The 21,076-nt window shown below is 38.7% G+C and overlaps 1 protein-coding gene across 14 annotated transcripts in view; it reads right to left on the reverse strand.

Annotated features, from left to right (window-relative positions):
* ELAVL2 (ELAV like RNA binding protein 2) overlaps window positions 1–21,076 on the reverse strand; it is an 89,427-nt gene that overhangs the window by 41,940 nt on the left and 26,411 nt on the right. For 6 of the 14 annotated variants that reach the window (XM_051643249.1, XM_051643246.1, XM_051643245.1 and 3 more), the window contains exons 2-3: window positions 4,918–5,008; window positions 2,366–2,606 (exon numbers count right to left, since the gene is read on the reverse strand). In XM_051643249.1, the coding sequence (XP_051499209.1) occupies window positions 2,366–2,606; window positions 4,918–4,989 (313 nt within the window). In that variant the 5' untranslated portion in view covers window positions 4,990–5,008. Of the gene's footprint in view, window positions 1–2,365; window positions 2,607–4,892; window positions 5,009–21,076 lie in introns of those variants that run through there. The other 8 variants (XM_051643244.1, XM_051643238.1, XM_051643237.1 and 5 more) reach the window with 3 other exon arrangements.

Consider the following 21,076-nt stretch of genomic DNA (forward strand, 5'->3'; position numbering starts at 1 on the left):
GACAGAGATACACTTTGAACAGCTATCCCACTAACTGATCAAGTACCAGTTATATCTTTCCGCTCCTGGAACAACAGGTCAGGAAACAGCGGAGTAAAGGACTGTTTCCAAGCCTGAAGTCTTTACCTACAGAAAAGGCAGGCTTGATCTCTCCATCAACAAGCCTTCAGCTGAAGACAGCAGGGTGTGGCATTAGCCCAGTAAAGTTCCTTTGGCATGCCCAAGCACTTTTGGTACTCTATACAGTGAATAGCAGAGATTCCTTTGAGGATTGGTCAAGCCCAGAAAAACTAAAAGCAGTGGTTTCAGTAGCCAAGACTACCATGCTGAAGCAGGGCACTTACCAGATTTAACCTCATGTCTTAAAAAAAAAAAAAAAAAAAGGGCAGGCTACCTGCCATGGGAAGATATATTAGTTATTCATATCCAAAGGGGCACAAAAGTCAGCCAGAGACTTGGCAATAAGTATGCCAAAGGATCAGGGGTGAGCTTTAAGCAGTCTCTTAACCTGAAGTGAGAAACAGCCTTGACAGAGGTATTATGTTTTGGCAGTCATCTTTTAAAAGTCAAACTCTTCAGGCAGGATTGTTTTGGGGGAATTTGGTTTCACATTTCAATATGTGTGTAGCAGAGTCAGCAGAAAAGATTAAGACTGACAAAGTCCCATTCTTTCAGTCTCAGAAGTAGAGCATCACCTCACTAGGCCCAAGGATGGACTTCAAACGCCTAAAGTTCTAAGTTGAGTATAAAATGACTGATGCTGTACAGAGCATCAGTCCTGAACTGCTGAATTGCAGGAAGTCTAATTAGTAAAGGCTGGAGACTCCACCTGGTGACTGGGGACACAGACATGCACTTTGACAAAACTGTTTAGACATGGTCACAAAAGCCATCTGCAGCATGAAGAGAATGATGACAAAAAAGCATCAAGATGGAGATTACTCTGTCATATCAGTATTGTCACTAGTTGTATGTAAGCACAATACAGGTACAAGCACTGTTCATTAAAGTGTCAGCTGTGGGTAAAGTCAGCCCCACTGCACAGCAGACTTAGACGGTGAAATTTAGGAGAAGAGATCCCTGACTTAATTCACTCTGCTCACCTTCAGCAGGTGCAATGTAGATGAACTAAACACTTGGGAAATGTTCCCCCTTACTATCTTTTTGCTGCCTGAAGGTTTTTAGGCCTTGTCCTCTACTATTCATGTACACACTTGGGGAACATCAATGCAGGCACATGCAGTAGGGGCTGAAGCGACAAAGAATCTGTGTCTAGAAAAACTTCTGCCTAACCCCCTTCCCACTGATTCTACTCAGGGAACATCGAGTCAAAGAAGTTTTTATGTCGTGTTAGAAAAATGTCCACATTAGGCCACTACTCAGGTAATAAGGAAGTATTGGCTACAATCTCTTAAACCAAAGCATAGAGAACATGCAACCTCAAAGAGGTGTTATTTCGAATACACAGAAACCAACCAGCACATTCAGGAGATGCAACCTAGAACCTAAATGTCGTGGTTTAACAATACCCAACCAAAACCAGTACATTAACTTAATAATGCGTTCTTGCAAACTGGATATTTGAGAAGACTGCAAAAAGATTCAGGAAACAAAGTACCAAAGTCAACATTTCTAAAAAAAACTAATGAAATGGTAATATAAGTAGTACACCAATGTTTTTGAAATTGAGTGAGCTTAGAGAGGAGACAAACTGAAATTTGCCAACCATCCTTTTGTTCTTGAAGTGCAGGCATCCATCTGGTAGCTCTTTCAAGCTCTTTCAAGGTTAAACAACTTGTCTAAATACACGCAACCTGTAACCTAGCAGAATACATTTCACTGAACTTCATACTCGCACTCTTGGGCAGCACATATTGGTTCAAGTGTGCATCCAAAAGAAATTGCTGCAGTGCTGCAACGCAAAAGTGGATCTATCTACAAAGTAAGATAATCTGTGCTTTTCCCAAGGTGTAAGTTTAATTACAGTGTTGAAAAGGAAGTTTTGCATCAACTAGGAGTAATGAAGTCATAACTCCAACCGAGTGAATAAAAACTCAAGTACATCTTGTATAAATGGCTGTTTTTGCATATCTGTCTTCTTTCCAAAGACTCTAAACCTCAGAAGATTTAAATTCCCTGCTAGCATTTATAGCATTCATACAAACCTGGACAAAATGCAAATACAAATATGTATTTTTTGGATGTAGAATCTACATAATTATCAATCTCAGTTCCTACTGACTAGCAACATCAGCAATGGTTTCTTCTGTCTTTATTTCACAATGTAAGAGAACTGCAGAACATTATCTGAGAGATCACTGCTAGGAAAATGAAAAGATGCGGAAACCCTCCCAAACCAACATACCTGTTATTTTGTCCCTGACAAGCTTACAGGATTCTATGTCACCAATGCTGCCAAACAGACTTTTGAGTTCTTCTTGTGTCATATTCTGTGGAAGGTAGTTGACTATTAAATTGGTCTTGCTGTCTTCTGTGTTCCCAGAATCAACTGGTGATGAGCAATTGTTTATGGTGGTTGAACCATGAGCTGTGTTATTGCAAGTTGGTCCATTAGACAGTTGTGTTTCCATGGCAGCAATTACCTGCTGAAAAACACAGAAAACAAGAACCATCAAAATTCATATTTCACCATTGATTAGGATAGTTCAGACAAGATTCTGAAAGAGGCTGAAAGACCTGTCACCATGAAGAAGTGGTATGGCCAGGGCCATATACTTCCTCTATATGAAAAAAAAATCCCCACCAATACAGAACAAGGCAATACTTCAAAAACTTTTAAAAGTTGTCAAATCTTCTGGAAGCTTTCTCAATGAAGTTGACACTCAAAGCTTAGATTCCATCCTCCCCCACTCCTTTTATTTAGAGGCATAGCAGCATTTGTAGTACAGAAGTTTCCAAGCACAACTGTGGCCTGTTGCAAGGGTAGTCAATTCTATTAATTTACAGCTGGTAAGTGAAATTGTATGAAATGTAGTTCTTAAAGTTAATAGTATTTGGTCACTGGGATGGAAAACAACCTTTCCTTGATGACCTCTATGTCAACCTTCTATTAACACAGGTTGGAAGTAGGTTTCTAAATGTTTTTATTTTACTAAACTGACAGTTTCTGGTTCTCACTTCTTCCCTTCCTTACACATTGAAAACAGCTATATTTGATACTTTAACTATTTAACTATTTTAGTAAATACTTCTAGACATGAAAATAAGGGAGTGATCACCACTGCAGGAACTACTGTTTCACTTCTAAGTAACTGACTGTATGACTGGCAGACACAGCACAATCATTTGGAGAATTGTCAGTACTTGCCCACAAAGCTACCACATGTACAAAATGCTCTCTGCCATTTCATTCAGTCAATGTATGGTAAAAGCTGTTAAACAGAAGATTGTTAATGGCAGCCTAATAATGCAAGAGTTGGGCAGCCTACCCCGTTTGAGACCAACTGCACAGGGCAACATCCAACTTTACATTAATTCTCCAGCAATAAACACTTCAACACAGAAGCAAGACCCAACAGGAAGTTTTACTAAAAAAATGAGCAATCATTGACATCTACCTTAATACTTAAATTTCTAGAAGCAGTTCTCAGACAAAAAAGCCTACTGTAAATTCACAGTGTAACGTTAGGACCTTTGGAGGTTATCTGTCCTGCTCAGAACAGCATATGCAATCAATGCACACCCAAACAGCTGATTAGCTCAACTGTTCTCAGAGAGTGCAAATTTTAATTTCTAAAAACATAAAAGGGGTTGAGTGTCTTTAACTACAATTCAGACATTCCTGGTAACACATTTCTATGTTCTGCATACAGAAGAATTTTCCAAGAGGTTACTTCAGCACAAGGCAAAAAAGGGAAGATGCATCCATTAAGAACACAGTATAAAAATGTGATCTGGTTTTCCTGAGGAGTTGCAACCAGAGCAACATTTTCTTCCCTTGTGACAAACTCCAAGGGGTTACTTGCTCCTGGCACTGTGATGAAACAAGTCTGCTGAAAAGATGAGAAAGTAGATGATGCTGATTAAAGTAAATTACTTTTCAGAACACTTGTATATGTGGCAGAGCTAGAAGCCACAAATGCTGAGCTCTGACTGAGGCTCTTTAGGATAGCCTTTTTCTTCTCCTTTCTTTTTTCTCAAATGTGAAGTGTTCATTGATCAAAATTAGCAGGATTTAGCAAGGACAACAAACAATCCTCACTTAATTGCACATTTACTTTCATGTTCAGGTGGCAAGAATAAGAACCTAAGCCAACATTCAAGTGAACAGCTGCAGTAGCCTGTGTGCTGAAATTACAGCATTTCTCAGCTGTAGAACCATCTGCTCTGGATAAAGATACTAATATGTTTTACAAATAATGCATATTCAATTGATAGGTTGAATACAACTGTTCATAACAGACAAAGCACTTCTTCAGCAGTTACTAAATATTTTCAACCAAAAAAATAGTTTAAGAGATAAATTTACAGTTTTTAAACAATTTCTTAGAATAACACTAGCAAATATACTTTTTAAATAGTAATCATAAATACACAGTATACAGGTTTTTTAAGTTACTGCAATTTAGTATTCAGACCATACCAAAACCATTTTAGTGCAATGCTACTCTTCAATTATCCACTGGGTGTTTTGAATTAGTACTAAAATCTAATTGACCTTAGAAGAAAGGCAAATCACTGCAGTATAATTTCTACAGGAGATCACCATATTATATAAAAGTTATCATAATACACCAGTGCACTCTAGGATCTCACAGAATAGGGACACAACCTACAGCCTGTAAGAAAACATGGAATCACAGAAACGTAATGGGAGATTGAAAGAGTTTGGTATGGCCTCAGCACTATTAACATGTAAAAAAGTAGCCTACAGAATTTAAGAAAAATCCCACAGACCCCAGTCCAAGGCTCTGCTGCCCACGAACCACTTCTAAGCAGAGAAGCCACATCACACAGTCTGACTGCCATGTTAGTTTGGAGTTGCCGTCTGCAATATGGACACAAAAAGTACCGTATGTTAGATTAACAAGATAACGCAACAAATAAGTTTGTACAAATTTACAGTAATTGCATTTATATTCCCAGCACGTCCATGCAGTGTGGCTTAATTGGATTTGAGGCAATTCCAATCTAATCTTTCCAAATTCAGTCCTAAAGTTATTTTTCTTACATGAATTAAGATGCTTATTTAAGAAGATTTAAGATAATGCAGTCTGGTCACCCCTGCATCTACCCTGGAAACCACCTCCAGAAACACATCACACCTAATAGGAACTATACAACACAACAAATTTGTAGATCTTCAAGACTGAAATAAGAGGAAAGAAAGAAAACATTGAGTCCATTTTCCATTAGCATGTAGGATGAACATGCAGCATTGAAAATCAGCTCCGGTTACATGCCTTTCTCAGCCCACAAGAAATACACAAGGCAGCAAACTCCTTCACTAGAACCCAGTTTGTTCTTAAAATCCTAGGTTTTAAAAATTAAAATCATGCACACATGGTACTTAGTAAGGTTCCCTAAAATAGCTGTTTAAGAGTTCCACTGAACATACAAGTGGCAGTAGAGTTAAGAATATTTCGAGTGGAATAACTGCAGCAAAATATGCAAGAGATAATTCCTCCTATGGGTGTTTTTGTCCCCAGGCACATTGCTGTTGTTTTTTAAATACATCATAGTAAACCCAGTTTGATTTGAATTGAACAGTGCTAGGAGGATACCACAAAAGCTAATGGGCCATTTCCAGATGATTACAAGTAGTCTAGATGTTAAATACAACAACAATACTGGCACAAATAGGATGACTCTTGACTGCTCCCACAGTTTGAGACCAGTGTAAATACAAGAGATCCTTCTTGGCCCTGGGTAGCAGATGAGGAAAGTCTCAACTTGATTAAAAAAACAAGGCTCAGATTTTGGAAGGCTGCTGCATCCAAAGTCTATAAACACATACTTCAAAACAACTTTCCCCATTTTAAAACAGTGTATATTAGTCTTCATTTCAGTTTCTTACTGAAGTCCATATGGTTAGCTGATGTCAAGTCTGGTCTTTACTTCTGAGGTTGATAAAGACCTTCCATCATAATTTTTAATGCAAAACACTTTGGCATTAGCTTGCAAGCCATTCTTTCTGGTCTCAACTCAAAAACAATGCTAACCTGCACTTCTGAAGCTCTCCATAGTGTAGAGTATTGCAAGCCTACTAGATGAAGAAAACCTGAAGTCTCTTAAGGTCAGACAAAATTTATTAAGGACAATGCAATAAAGTAGCAGTCTATAAAATTCTCTGTCCTACACAGCCTGTAATGATGTGCACAGGATGGCTCTTAGCAAAGCAACAGGACCTGATAAAATTACCTTGTGAGCCATGGGCTGCAGGTAGAAAAGGCCCAACAGGACAGCTTACTTCTGTGCACAAAACTTCAGTATAATCCTACAGAGGAATCGCTGTGCCCTTCAGCATCGCGCCTCTTACCAAAAAAGCAAAGGGCACTTCCCATTTGAAGCACTTCTAATCTGCCTAACACACCTATCTTCACTGAAGTGCTGTACTCACATCAATGTAGAAATCAGTTCTCTCACTACCACATCACCTCAAAACAAAGTTTTTCTCTACTAATTTTTTCACACTTTTTAACACTTCCAAAGCTGTACATAATGTACTTTTACATCCAGTTCAAAAAGTTAGGTGTTCTTACCCTTTTATTTACACTTCTACCTCACCAGAAAAGAAAACTACAGGACACAGCTAATTACACTAAAAAAAAAAGTTATTAAAAAAAAATCAGCTTCCAGTTAACACTGTACTTTAAGATTAAAATAGCAAATAAACCTAGAATCTGAGCTGTGAATAGTCTCCAAAAAAAGTTTTAAAATACTGAACTACTTAAGAATCACTAGTACCGTTAAAAAGCTAATATAGTTTTTGACTATAAGCCTCAGAGACAGATCACACTTCGGATCATTAAAACAGCTCAGCAATTACTGCATTCAAAAATTAAGAAATCAGTAAGTTCAGGCAACAGGGCTCTATGTCTATTAAGGAATTAAAGTTTGCCTTAAAATACGTCCAGATTAAGAGGAGAACAATTAACTGACATTGGAAAAAGAAATCTGCTTTCATTACAGTCCTGAAAGGAAGCAGAACTGAAGATGAAGTTGTGCAATTCAGCAAATTTGCCTTAAATATACAGTGAATGGGAGCCATCTACCTTTCAATAAACTTACTTTTAATTCACCAAGCACAGTTAAGATTTTAAATTCAAACACTCCTAAGCACTGTGACATTAAGTGAATACCAGCTTCTAATCAGCTGCAGTTCTAGTAAGTCATTAGTAAGGTTTGCCTAGCAGAGAAGAAATTAAGCTTTTATTTTTTTTGAAGATCAAAGACATCAGGAGTTTAAAAGCCATATGGTTTATGTGATTAGTTCTGGTTGCCATAGAACAGTTCCAGTTACATCAACAGTAGATTTTTGTATAAGAGCTTTAGAAAACAAAGCAGAATTTAGCAAAATGATGGCCAGCAGTCACAGTGTACACTAATTTTCCCTTCGAAACAGTTATTTTGGTATGTAGCACACTCAACTGCTCATATTTAGCTGAAAATGGAAGCCAAGGCTGGAATCCTGGCAGCATTGAGGTAACTAAGCTCAGGTGACAAAACAGGTGAGCCTTCAACCACTGTTACCACCTCAGGTGCACATGCTAATGAGAATTCTTTAGTGCAACACTTCTGGCCAAAGCCTGTCTACCACTTGTTTTGTTTAGTATTTCTGTGTCCCTGTCACCAAGAAAAAAAAAAGAGTATTTCACACAGGTTTTACATACAAAATTTAGTTCTATTTACAGACACCACACCAAAATGGCTGCACAGATGCCTGCACTGTTTTGAGCTATATACTTTTAAATGTTATTATCCCAGCATCCTGAATCTAAGTGGACAAACACCAAATATTAAATGCCTTCGCCTCCTCCAGAGTTGCCACAGTTCAGAGGCAACTGAAGCTGCACCATGAGATGCTTCCAAGCCTCTAGAGTGACAGATGATACAATGCTCTTGATAAAACCTAAGAGGATCCTAAACATGCTCCTGGAGAATGACACTCCAAGAGACCTCCAAACACACTTTACCATCATTATTTGACTTTCTTCCTGTTGCACAGACAGTTCAAAGGACACACACAACAATTACCACATGTTGCTATTTGGATAAGCAGGTTCAGTTTGTAATACAGTTATCTTTTCTTAAATTTAAGTATTTGTTGTGTTTTACAGAGGATTTATACCACATACTTTGACTTACAACAGTAAGAAAGGTAATTTAGCAAGGATAACCTGTTTATTGTAAAGGCACATACAGGCCTCTGGGCAACTCTCCAGTCAACAACCTTGTTGTCAGAACAAAACTACTCACTCCATCAGTTTTCCTGTAGGGCTGTGTCAAGGAAAGCCTGGTGGTTACTCTGATATCCACACAGTAACAGCACATACTGTGCTTTGTGAATCTATATGAACAGGCTAAACAATGCTAATTTCCTAGTCTGTGCTTTCACTTTTTTTTAAAAGGGCACAAACCAGCATTTCTCATTTACCATCCCCTCCCTCTTGCTTGTCTACTCATTCGTGTCATTTACTCCATTACACTATTGAAAAAAAAATAGTAGATTAACAGTAAAGTACATCTTGATCTATGCAAACATGAAAAAACTTCATGATGCAATACTGACCAAAGACCAAAAAACTTAACTCACAGAAAACTTAGAATTAGCTTCTGATAAGGTGGTTTCAGAATTTTCAAAGCCACTTCCAAAGTTACTTATGCAAACACATGCAACCTCTAAGTCCAGAAAGCAGAGCAGTCCTACACAACAAGAAAACCCACATTCATAGCGTAAGGTTAGAAGGGAAACCTTTCATACCAGCTCCTGTATGAATTACTAAGCAAGAAACACCACTTAACACTTCTATACCTTGGCCTGAAATGCATGGTGAGAAGCTGAGTGAAGAAGAGATGGAAGACAGATACAAAAGAAGTTAGATGGGACGTAAATAAAATTATTACAATAAACTCTTGAGATTGGTGCTGCAGAAGCTTTCAGCGAGGATGAAGAGGCAGCCAGACAGACTTGCCCTTTCCAGGTAGGCAATGAGAAGACAAGTGGACTCTTGCAGGCAGCTAAACAAGAAACAGGCATCAGCACAAGCATGAGTTCTGCTATCAGGAAAAGAAATTCATAACCCTGCTAACTGCACTAAAATGAAAGAAGGAACAAAGGGCAAGTTAACTACTGAAAGTAAAAGTTTGTAAGGAACACTAAAAATGTACATGCAGACTTTAAAAGTCTCCACACAGTATGCAGTGTTCTAGAAACTCTTGGCATTCCTGTAAAGCACCTAAGAACCTATGGCATACTCTAAACAATGCTGGATTAATGCTGCTGATATATTAGGAAATAAGCCAGCATAAAGATTTGCACACAGTTCTGCAAAAAAAACAACATATGAACAAGGTAAGGATATTGCTTGACAATGTACTAATCCAGAGACCATACAGATCTTCCATCTGATTGCAATTACTAGCTACCCTGTCAGTTGGGGTAAAGGAAGGGAAATGCATAAGGTAATTAAGTTAACTTAGAAACATCAACTCTTAATAGTCTTCTGTAAACAAAACAAACATTTGCATTCTCTTAAGTGATCATTTCAAGTGAGACTTCAACAAGTAAAACCATTTTTACTTTCCTAATTATTCAGCTCAATTCAACTCAACCACTTCTACCAACACAACTTATTCCCTGAGCAAGAGAGCATCAACAATCACAATTAACTGGCTTATACACCAGATGAAAGAACACAGCACAAAATCATACTCTTCCTTTTATTGCTCTCCCTCTTTCATTTGGAAAAAGTTTAGAGACAGGTAAGGGGAAACAGTTACTTTTGCTATATTCAAAAGCCTAATTAGATGTCATGTTCAGCTTGTCTAAACACAGCTAGTATTGCTGAAGTTCAACAAGAGCTGCACCATAACTATCACAAAGAGGAACCTCAGAGTAATGGTTGACAACCAGTTGAACATGAGGCAGCAGTGTGTCCAGGTGGCCCAGAAGACCAATGTCATCCTGGCTTGTATCAGCAATAGTGTGGCCAGCAGAAGTAGGGATGTGATTATCCCCCTGTACTCAGCCCTGGTGAGGCCTCACCTCTAGTACTGTGTCTAGCTCTGGGCCCTTCACTTCAAGAAAAATATTGAGGTACTGGAGCAGGTCCAGAGGAGAGCAACAAGGTTGGTGAAGGGACTAGAGGGAAAGTCTTATGAGGAGAGGCAGAGGGAGCTGGGCTTGTTTAGCCCAGAGAGGAGAAGACTCAGGGGGGACCTTATCACTCTCTTCAGCTACCAGAAGGGAGGTTGTAGCCAGGTGGGGCTGGGCTTTTTTCCCAGGCAACTGGTGGCAGGATAAGAGGTCATGGCCTGAAGCTGCACTAGGGGAGTTTTAGGTTGGATATTAGGAAGCACTTCCTCACAGAGAGGGTGATTAGACATTGGAATGGACTGCCCAGGGAAGTAGTGGAGTCACCATCCCTGGAGGTGTTTAAGGAAAGACTGGATGGCACTTAGTGTCTTTTCCAACCTCAATAATTCTGTGGTTCTGTGATCACTGGATCACACAGGCAGTTGTTCAGATCTGAAACAAACAGAAAACCGCAAACAAACTGTGGATAGTTCTACACTTGACTAGTATTTTAAATAAGACCATTGTTTAAAGGAAACGATATGCTCACACTTTTCAACTGCACCCTACCATTCACAAAATCTTGCCAACCACAAGTTTTACTTTTATCCCTTTAAATATTTGCACATGGAGTCCCAGCCCTGTGTGCTAGCTCCCAGCCTTCCAGAAAAGTGCTCTCCAAGGCAATACAATTCTATCAAAGTGCAGATGCATCCTGCAAGAAGTAACAGTATCTTATTGCAGTCATTTCCCTTCAGCTTTACACATCTACAATCCTCTTAAGCCTACTGAGCATAAAAGAAGAAAACAGATTCAATGGGGCTTAAATGGGACAACTTGAGAACTCTTCAAATACAGCATCTTTATAGCCTAAAGGTTTTCAAAATCAACATCTAGTTTCAGATACACAGTGCCTGCTCCACTTGAACTGGCTATGATGCCTACCGAAGTTTTTCAGCTTTTACCTGAATGTTTCTGTTGGGCTGTGTAAAACCTTTTCCTCTTTCACACCACAATTTACAACCTCTTGCCCCACTGGAATCTTCAAAAGCTGGTTTTACCAATAGCCAGAAAACAAAAGCACACTAGGTTAGTCTGTCTCTGAAGAGATGTCCAAACTTAAAAAGAGAAGTCAGAAAAAAACCTTCTCCCTTATCAAGAAAGCATGTGTCAAATTCAAGGCCTCTCATTACTCCATTCACTCTCTCACTCCACTCCTTGAAGGAAAATACAGCTGAAAGGTTTTTTCCCTCCTACACTCACCTTTCTGAAGTGCAATAGAGGGCCTAGCAGAGGATGACAGGAGTAATATTCCATGCTAAAGATAAAAAGGTCAGAGGAACACTTCTGGTTTTTCATGGCTTACAACACCCTGGTAAACTGAAGGGATGGTTGGGTCCAAGGCCCAGCACTATAGCACATACTCCAGAGGTATGTCCCAGCAGACCCAGAGAGGCACAGTTTGAGAACTCTGTGTATCTTAACTCCAACAAAAGGGAAAAAAGCCAGCTGCTTTAAGTCAAAGACCAGCAGCCTCCATATTAATCTTTACAAGTCCTTTCAAAGCAATGTCAGGCTTGCACAGCAACACAAAGCCTGCACTCATGCCTCCCCTAGCCCAGAACACCAGTAGCTGGACAGCCAGTCATGTCACACACTGGAGAATGCATCATTCTAGAAGCAGCTCCAAAACTGACGACAAAGTTTACGTGCAACACAAAAAAGTATTCAAAACAAAGTGAAACACATACCACTAAACGCATACCGAATCAAGTAATTTTTGCACAGAAAAAATTAAGCCTTTCATTCCATCTTGTGGGGAAAAAAAAAGACCTTCAGTAGCACAGGAGCTCAATTAGCAAGATAGGGTTAGAAGCACTAGAGTTTGCTCCAAACTCAGCTTTACAACAGATGAGTTTGCTACAAACTCAAGTTTTACTACTGTCACAGTGACAGCAGACTAAGTGAACAGTCTGGGACACGATGTTGTCCAGAACTGTTTCAATGACCTAAGATAACAATTTACAGATGTCAAACACTATGTATCTGCCTTCCCTCATTCTTGAAAGACCTCAAAGCATCTTGAAAGGCAAAAAAGTAGGGTTTTGTAGGATCAACTGATTTGAGTCATACAATTTTTTTCACAGCTGGGCATGAGGGGCTGGAATAGCAAAAGGAACACTGTTCTAACCAAAATACTTCCAGTCAACATTTTCTGCCCTCTTCAGTCAAGAGCAGATCAGACCTTAAGAGGCTTCCATTACTTCATAAAAGATTTAAGATCAGCCACGAAGAGTGAAAACATTAACAAGCCATTCTTTTCCAACAATTCATAATGAAAAAATATAGCCAAAGCCAGTTTCCTCTGAACACTTATTACAGATAAAGACTTTACAGTAGCATTCTTCAGTCTGAAATTCATTATCACATCTTTTAGACAAAGCAACAAGCTTAAAGACAGCTATGACTCCCTGCTTGCCCCATCAGGAGTAGGAAGTCTCTGTGGTCCCATGAATGCAGCCCAAAGACTTGGAGTAACAGATAAAGAAAACTTCACTTTTTATATCCTGCTACACCATGAGTAATGAATAATGCAACAGACAACATGACAGATCCATATGCTATGAGATTACTTATGTGCAGAAATCTATGCCTAGTCCAATTAAAAATGCAGACAGATGGATACCTAAGAAGTCTACCTATTTTAAAATAACCTTGTTCTTGATTTCATTCAAGACAGAGATCTTAAAAGTCTTAAGGTTTCTCACCTCTGTGAGTGGGAAGCCCTGCACAAACAAATTCAAGAACAGAGAAACACAGCAGCCAATATGCCAGAATTCTGTTATATCTTGAGGAATCAGACACATCATAATACTGCTAATTGTATTTTCTTATCATTCTGTTGACAAAAAGCTTCTGGGGCCATTTGGCTTCCGTAAGTTCTAGCTCTCTCTTATCTTCTGTTCATGGAAAGCTGTATCTATTTTGTCTTCTATCTCTAGGGTTTTACGGTAATCAAACTGCCATTAAACTAACAGTAAATTGACTTGAGATACCCTTGTTTCTTATATGGGCTAACCTACATGTTTTTATTTGATTCTTATACTTGTATTATTTAATGTATTATACTATGTTAGGTGTTATACCCAATCCTACTAAAAGTTCAACTTGATATATTTATGCAGTACGCCATTTCTGTTACCTATTTCTAACCCACTAAACACCATATATACATATTACTGAAATTTACAAGTTTTAACAGCAAATTCTAGATAAATAATTTTCTTTCAAGTAAGACCTGAAAAGCTGACTTCACTGTATTAGGGATTTATCATTGCATGAAAAACTTGAAGTAATACCTCATTTTACAGTAAAACTAACTATATGCCTAGTTCAATAGAAAGAAACAGTAATCACAGAACCACTGCAACAGAGCTCCCAAAACCCCAGAACAGTATCTTTCCAAATTTTGTTCTCCTTCGTACATTTTTAAACTTTAGCATCAAAGCAAAACCAAGGCAGTTGTGCACAAAAAAGCTTGTGAGAAGTCTCAAGATAGCATGATAGCAAGAACTAAGTTAGTGCAACTGCACACATCTCTTAAAAAAAATATTATAGTCTTCAGGCCTGTATCAATGCACATTAAGAACAAGGAAGTCTCCTAAGCCCCCAAAGCCTCCCTGTAACACACTACAGGACAAAAGGAGATCCTGTACAGAGAAATCAGATACAGAGTAGCAGCCAAAAAATTACTTTGAGAACATCAACAGGTGGAAAATATGATTCTGATGCTATCTGATGTAAGATACCCTTGCCTCCTGCATGGGCTAACCTGCGTATTTTTATTACAATTTCCCCACAGTAATGCCCTGACTCTGAGGCACAGAAGAAAGGCAGCTATTTTCTCCCAGCACCCAAGTTTGAAATCAGGAAGTCAAGACCCAGCATATCTCTCACACTTCCATAGCAGACATTACAAATCACACTATTTGTCACAGCACCCAATGACTTCTCAAGTGTTGGAAGAATACATCCAAATAAACCAGATTATGAATTTTAAGCTGGGACACCCCTCTGACGTGGAGAGAGGAATCTCAGTTTGAAAGTTTGTCTTTGTTTCATAATAAATTACTTTCAAAACAGCAGCAAGTTCACTTTCACGGTGTTAACATCATGCTTGGGGAGGAAAGGGGATGTCTGTGAAGCAAAGGCATCAGTAAACTAGTATGTATCTTCTCTCCTGGTACTTTTATCTTGCAAGTAAGATGACAGTGTCTTACACTGAACCTCCTAAAGTACAGGGTACGCACACAAACTTTACCAGCATCAAGTAAACAATGTGTTTTACTACAGCAGAAAAAAAACACAAACAAAATAAACAAAAAAACCAAAACAAAATAAAACAAACAAACAAAAACCAAAAAAAACCACCCCACAAAAGTAAGCACTGAAAACATGCTGACAACAGGTCAAAAGGCATTAGTGCCTCTTTGAGAAGTCTGAACAAATGGCTATGAACCATATTAAAGACTTTGCTGATACCAAATATGGGTTCTCATTGGTCCATATGATCATTCATTCCCCCTAAATATACACAGGAGTTCCAAACAGTTGAAAAGGTTTGTAGGAGTTGAACTTCCATAGATTCCACTTCCAAAAAAGAGCCATCTGGATTACACTGGAATAGATTCATTCACAAATTATGAGAGGCAGCTCTGAGTTTGCAAAAGTCTGTTTCATTAGGTGTCAGCACAGTCTAGCTCTGAAAGAAAGCCCACTAGGAAGAAAACTACTTACTCCACACTATTCAATTAGTCAGACTGTTCATGTAAGCTCTGCTGCCCATGTTTTATATGTGGGCATTTAAAAGAATAACTAATAACATAGGCATAACAAACAATCATCCACTTCTGGAAGTTAACTCTGTCAGGATAGCCAAAATTTGAAAGGCGCCAGTTTATACAAAGTGCTGTATTGACTCACAGCTAGAAAGCAAGGATTTTTCCTTTTCTGCATTGTAGGTAAACACTGAAAGACATTACACTCTTAGAAGTAGTGCCATCATTCCACTTTCTCTCCCACTTCCAAAAAGAAGTCAAAATATATTGGAATGACCTTCCACGTCTTTTCTAATACACAGACCAGCATGTCTAAATCCTGAAGTTCTGATATTCATGAACCATGCATTTCTGCCTGAAAGATCAAAACTGTACTTCACTGTCCTATAAGTATGATATTAAAGTACAAGAATATAGGGTTGTGATGTTATTTTTAAACCAACTTGGAAGTCAAAAAGGATGTTCAAGTATTTATTTCACTTTGTATGCATATTATGGCATTCTACATTAAATGGACCTTTCAGACAATGCTCAACTTGTAACCTGCATAAATTTATTGCTTTGTAAAGTTTTTGGAGAAAGTAGCAGAAGAGTATGTTCAAGCCTGCTTCCTAGCACACCAGCGAGGAAAAAGGAATTTAAGTTTCTCTTACTGGGAATTCTGCATAAATACTGTGAAAAATGCACAGTCACCAAAAGTTACCCACAAGTCAGTTCTGCAAGACAGTGCCTCAGCTGAAAGATCTGTAGTGCTAAGTTGATGCATAATGGGGTAATGTAATTTTGCTTGAGACACAGAGAGCACATCAGGATCAGTCACCTAAGGCTAGCACTAGCTCCATCTGCAGTAAACTTGTCAATTAAAAAAAAATAAAATAGAGAGAACATTGGTTTGAAACTCATGACTGCCTTAAGTTCATTTAAATGTACCAAAGCTGTGGAGTCTGACTCTGCAAAGACTTACAGGAAGGCTAGAAAAATTAAAGTCACAAAGCTGCAAGTCACTTTAGAGAAAATACAGGCCATCAAGAGTGACAGGGACAAAAGGACAATGAGATCAGGATACTACAGGAGTAAAACATTAAGAGCAGCAACCTGAGGACCTGCTATCAAGCATCATTTGACTGATGATGAAAAGAGCTTGTACTACAGTAATTATTTCCAATTTGAATAGACTATTGGTAATTTATCTCACAAACCTACCACAAACTGCCAGAAAGAAAATACCAGATAGATTACATATACCAATTATAAGCTGTGCCACACAAATGTTTTCAAATTTAGATTTTGCCTTCTTTAGTGCACATCTTGAAAGGACATGTAACTGCTCTGTAAGAATTATTCTGTTTGTACACAACAGCTTACCAGAAAATGGTCTCAGCATAGGCAAGTATCAAACCCTCTCTTCTCTCAGCTGAGAGCTTCCCACAGCAGCAAAAACTACTGAAGTAGGGTCTTGTCAAGCCCACCTCATAATACTGAAGCTCAGTAGGTTGCTAGGTTAAATAACTGTAACAGAACAAGCTTGAAGCAGATACAAATCAGGTGTTAAAGATTAAAATTTGCTGTATTTTTCACAGGTTTAAGATCAGTTTTTTACATTTTCTTTTTAACTAAGATCTAAAACACACACAGTAGAGAAAAGATCAAACACATAATGCTGCCATATCCACCCCTACTAAATTCAGAGAAAAGAACTCTTTCCACTTAGATCTGTGGACAACGACAACAGTTGTCATTCAAAGTATAATAACTTCATCTAGTTTAAGAAATTGCTAAAACTATTTAGGCACAGAAAATGCTTAAACACAGGAAGGTTCTCAAGTAGCAAAGGCTGTCCTCACAATAAAGACATCCCATATGGTAACTATTTTCAGACTGTTAAGTATCAGAAGTTACTGAAATCACATGAGTGTCTCTTAACTACTGGCTCCTCAGCTGATTTTTATCCTTTGCATATAGAATAAGGAAGTTGGGATAATTTTTAGAACTAACATAGATCCAACTCAAAATTGTGTCCCCTTCAAAGTGCATTTAGCTTCCATAACTAAACACTCTTTATAGTAAGGATCTGAAAACAAAGCAAGCCTGTAACTTCTGACAAAAATACCTAAAGCATTCAAAGCAGATCAGCTGAGTTATATTTAAGCTGGTTCTAATTCACTGTAGCTGGATCTAATGAACCACAAAAAGCAGCTTATTACAACAATAAAACTGACATAGCTTAGAGCTCAGTGCCTGAACACTCTCCAAGTTTCCAGCATCCTTCACTTGGTTGTACTGAATGATCACTGTACTGTAGCCAAGCACATAAAACCAGAGACAACACCACCCTGCCACTTGCAATTTCTTGGATACATTATCAAGGGAGTATCAGACAGGGTATGCTATCTGGTATATTGAGAAGGTTGCTGGCAGAAACTTGTCTGCATTGCTCAATCCCTGAAGAAATCACCTGTTCTGAACATAAAAAAAACTTAGGTCTTGCAAAGATAACTCACTCACACAAAGACTTCACTATACGAGCTTGTGATCAGCCACACTGAAGTAGGGTGTACGCAAGCAGCCTGCAGGACTGTCAAGTTCATCTTTTAAACAGGTGACTAGAGGTGATCTAAAAATATCAGGTCTTGATGCCACTTGGACAAATATTGGTTAAGAACAGATTTGTGCATCAGTTCAACAAAAAATAATTTAGGGATTTCCACTAAGAACTACATAAAAATTGTATTTAAAATTAACAGAAGTGTACAGGGCAAAGTAACTCTCAAGGACAGATTACTAAAATCAAACTCAACATTTTGGAATACTGTCAGTTCTCTCCATTAAGAACTTCTTAAGCCTCAGTTTGAATCGTTATTGGCAACACTTTGGAGCAATTGATACACTACTATGTTTTCATGTGGTCACTGTTTAAGACCACAATTGTGTCAGAGAGCTCATAATATCTTCCTCCAAAATTTTACAAGCATTTTTCCAGTCTTATGAAACACTTCTGGTCTCCTGTGTCTCTTGAGTTACTTGACTGCAAGTTACCAAGTCCAAAAAAGAACAATATATAAGATACCTAAATCTTAAAACATGCTAAATAATCTATACTTAAGACTGAGTTAAATGCATTTACTTCATCTTCTGTATCACAAAGGGGAGAAGGTGGGGAGCTACTCAGTGTTTTCAACTTTGACACAGACTGATTCACCCCAAGTGCATTCTGTGTATACAGAAAATCAGTAAGATTAAATGTCTTCCACCAACAGTAGTCCAAGAAACGTGACACAACGAATGTAAGAAACTTCACCAATTTACTCTAGACTGCTGCACTCCTTTCTGGGTAGCATTTAACACATGGGAAGATTCACAAATCCACTGGGGAGACACAGAACAAGGGAGTGATAAAAAACATTTTGTTCCAGGATGTTTAACAATGAACTGTTTGGGGTTTTTTTGGGCTACAGAGAGCTATGAGCCTTCTCCTTCATTAATCAAATTAAATACACAATTAAGTTAGCATCCCTAAATAAACCATTCAGAACCCTCCAGAAAGAAACGTAGAGCAGTCACAACCCAAGCTGTAACACAAAGCAGCAGTCTTCCAGCTGAAGAGACACAGGTATTTCAGAAGCACGTTAGCATGTTCCCGCACTACAGACTAAAAGTAGGAGGATTGTTCCCCTAAAATAATTTGTGTTTCTCCTTCCTTTTGATTTCTCACACAGCATCAAAAAATAAAATATTTGTGTTCTATTCATCCAGAATTACAATAAAATAATCTGTGAGCACTATGTGTTCAGCAAAATGTTTCCTCATAGCTGACTTACAACACAGGTAGCAAGTATTTCTCTCCCCACCACTCCCTACAGGCTCCCAAAACCAGCAGAAACAATGCTGGATGGGAAAGTGTCTTTAAATAGTAAACAGAAATTAGTATCAGATGGTAGAGGAAAAAAACAAAACCCCCAAACAATCCTTAGTTCCAGTATTTTAAAAAACACTGAGCCGTACAGTCTCCCAACTGTCACACCAGTCTGTTACATTCTAGTTTGCTTATGCAAAGTACAGACTGTTATATTTCTCTGCAGAATCCACTACAGTAAGTGGATTAGCTACACAGACTAGCATTATTAGCAAGACTCTTCTCTGAAGCACTAAGAAGAGGTATGACTCTGGGGGTGGATTTTTGCATTTATTGAGACAGGTGGCAGAACAGAAGAAGCAGGAATCTTTCAACAGATCTCAGAAAGAATTAAGTGGCAGAATTGATTGTGCTGGCTGAGAACATGCACTTGATAAGCAAGTGGAGAAAAGTAGCATCAACTGTTTTGCAAGCCTGTCACAATTGGATTACCTGACCCACAATCAACTGCACCAGTGTAAAATGACCGAGCAGATTCTGCTCACCATGGGAAACAATCTGCTCTTGGGACTACTTGTTCCTTCTGGTTTTCCGCAAAGTGTTAGCGATCCAGTGATTCAATACTACATAATCATGGGATATTGGGAGTCCAATATGGACTGAAACACTCTTACTACCAGCTACATGAGACAGACTCCTTCACCCCACAAAGCTCTGCCCCCCAGACACTGGTGCTGCATAAGACTGCAAAACAGAAACAGTGTTAGTCAAGTTTTTCTAGGTAAAAACAGGTCCTTCTGAAAGCTTCCAAGAAGATAAACTGAAGATTAAACACCTTAGCCTTTCACAATTAATACTTACAAGAAGCTTCAAAAGGAGAAGACTATCCCAAGGCAAAACTGACTTCAATGTTAAACCCTATCTGCACAGAGCAAGTGCTGACAGCAAGAAATGAACAAAGTAATAATTTGGGTGCTAGAAGCCCTCCATCACACAGAGTATTTCCAAGCCCTGCATATGTGAGTTTCATACAGCCTGCTGTATTCAGGTATGTCTCAACAGCTTTTAGACATACACTAGCTATCCCAAGACTGTCAGTGGTACTAAGCAGACAATCAAATCACTGCTCCTAAGAAAAGCATGCCTTCATCCAATCTAGAAACAGTGTCCACATCATGCTTCTACTCTAGCTAGAGGGCTTTGGGGCCAGCTTTCTAAACTTAGCACAATAACTTTGTCTTGTCATTAAGTGAAAAAAGACTAAAGGGCTAGTAAGGGACAGTAGTGTTTCATCCCAGTGTCTACCAAACTCAAGAGTCATCTGCAAAAAGCAGACTTCCAACAACAAAAAACCCCAATCACAAACTTGTTAACTGAATTTCAGTTAGAAAAGATTTCAGAATCTACACAATGAGCACAGACAAGAGACTTTTCACCTGCAAGCCTGATTCTGCAGACCCTGCTGTGTTTTAACTCCAACAACTGCTCCAGCAGTAATACCTTCTTTCCCAAAGTTTTTCCAAAGTTCAATTTCAGCTCAATAAAGACCCATATATGCTATTTTTGGAATATCTGATCAACTAGATCACAGAATGTTTGAGGTTGGAAGTGATCTCTAGAGATCATCTGGTCCAACTCTGCTGCTCAGATAGGGCCACCTAAACCCAATTGTTCAGGATCATGTCAGTTTTTTACCACCTTCAAGCTGCAGCAGTGACATCTCTCGGCAACCTGTGTCAATTCAAGAGTGTTTCCTGATGTTCAGATGGAGCCTCCTGAGTTTCAGTTTCTGCCAACTGTCTTCTGTCCTGTCACTGTCCTCCACTGGAAAAAGCCTGGCTCTGTCCTCTATGCACCCTCTCTACAAATTAACGAGATCCTCTTGAGCCTTCTCTTCTCCAGGCTGAACAGTCCCAACTCTCTCAACCTTTCCTCATAGGAGAGATGCTCCATTGCCTTCATGACCCTTCACTGGAATTTGTCCAGTATGTCCATGTCTGTCCTAACTCAGGAGGAGACTAAAAGTGTCAACCTCCAGTCATAAGCCAGACAGAGGCTTCATTAAATAGGAAGTAGAATTTGTTTCATTTCTAGTAACAGAGAAACCTACTTAAATAATTTGGACAA

This window comes from Apus apus, chromosome Z (assembly GCF_020740795.1).
Source record: "Apus apus isolate bApuApu2 chromosome Z, bApuApu2.pri.cur, whole genome shotgun sequence".
Classification (NCBI taxonomy): Eukaryota; Metazoa; Chordata; class Aves; order Apodiformes; family Apodidae; genus Apus; species Apus apus.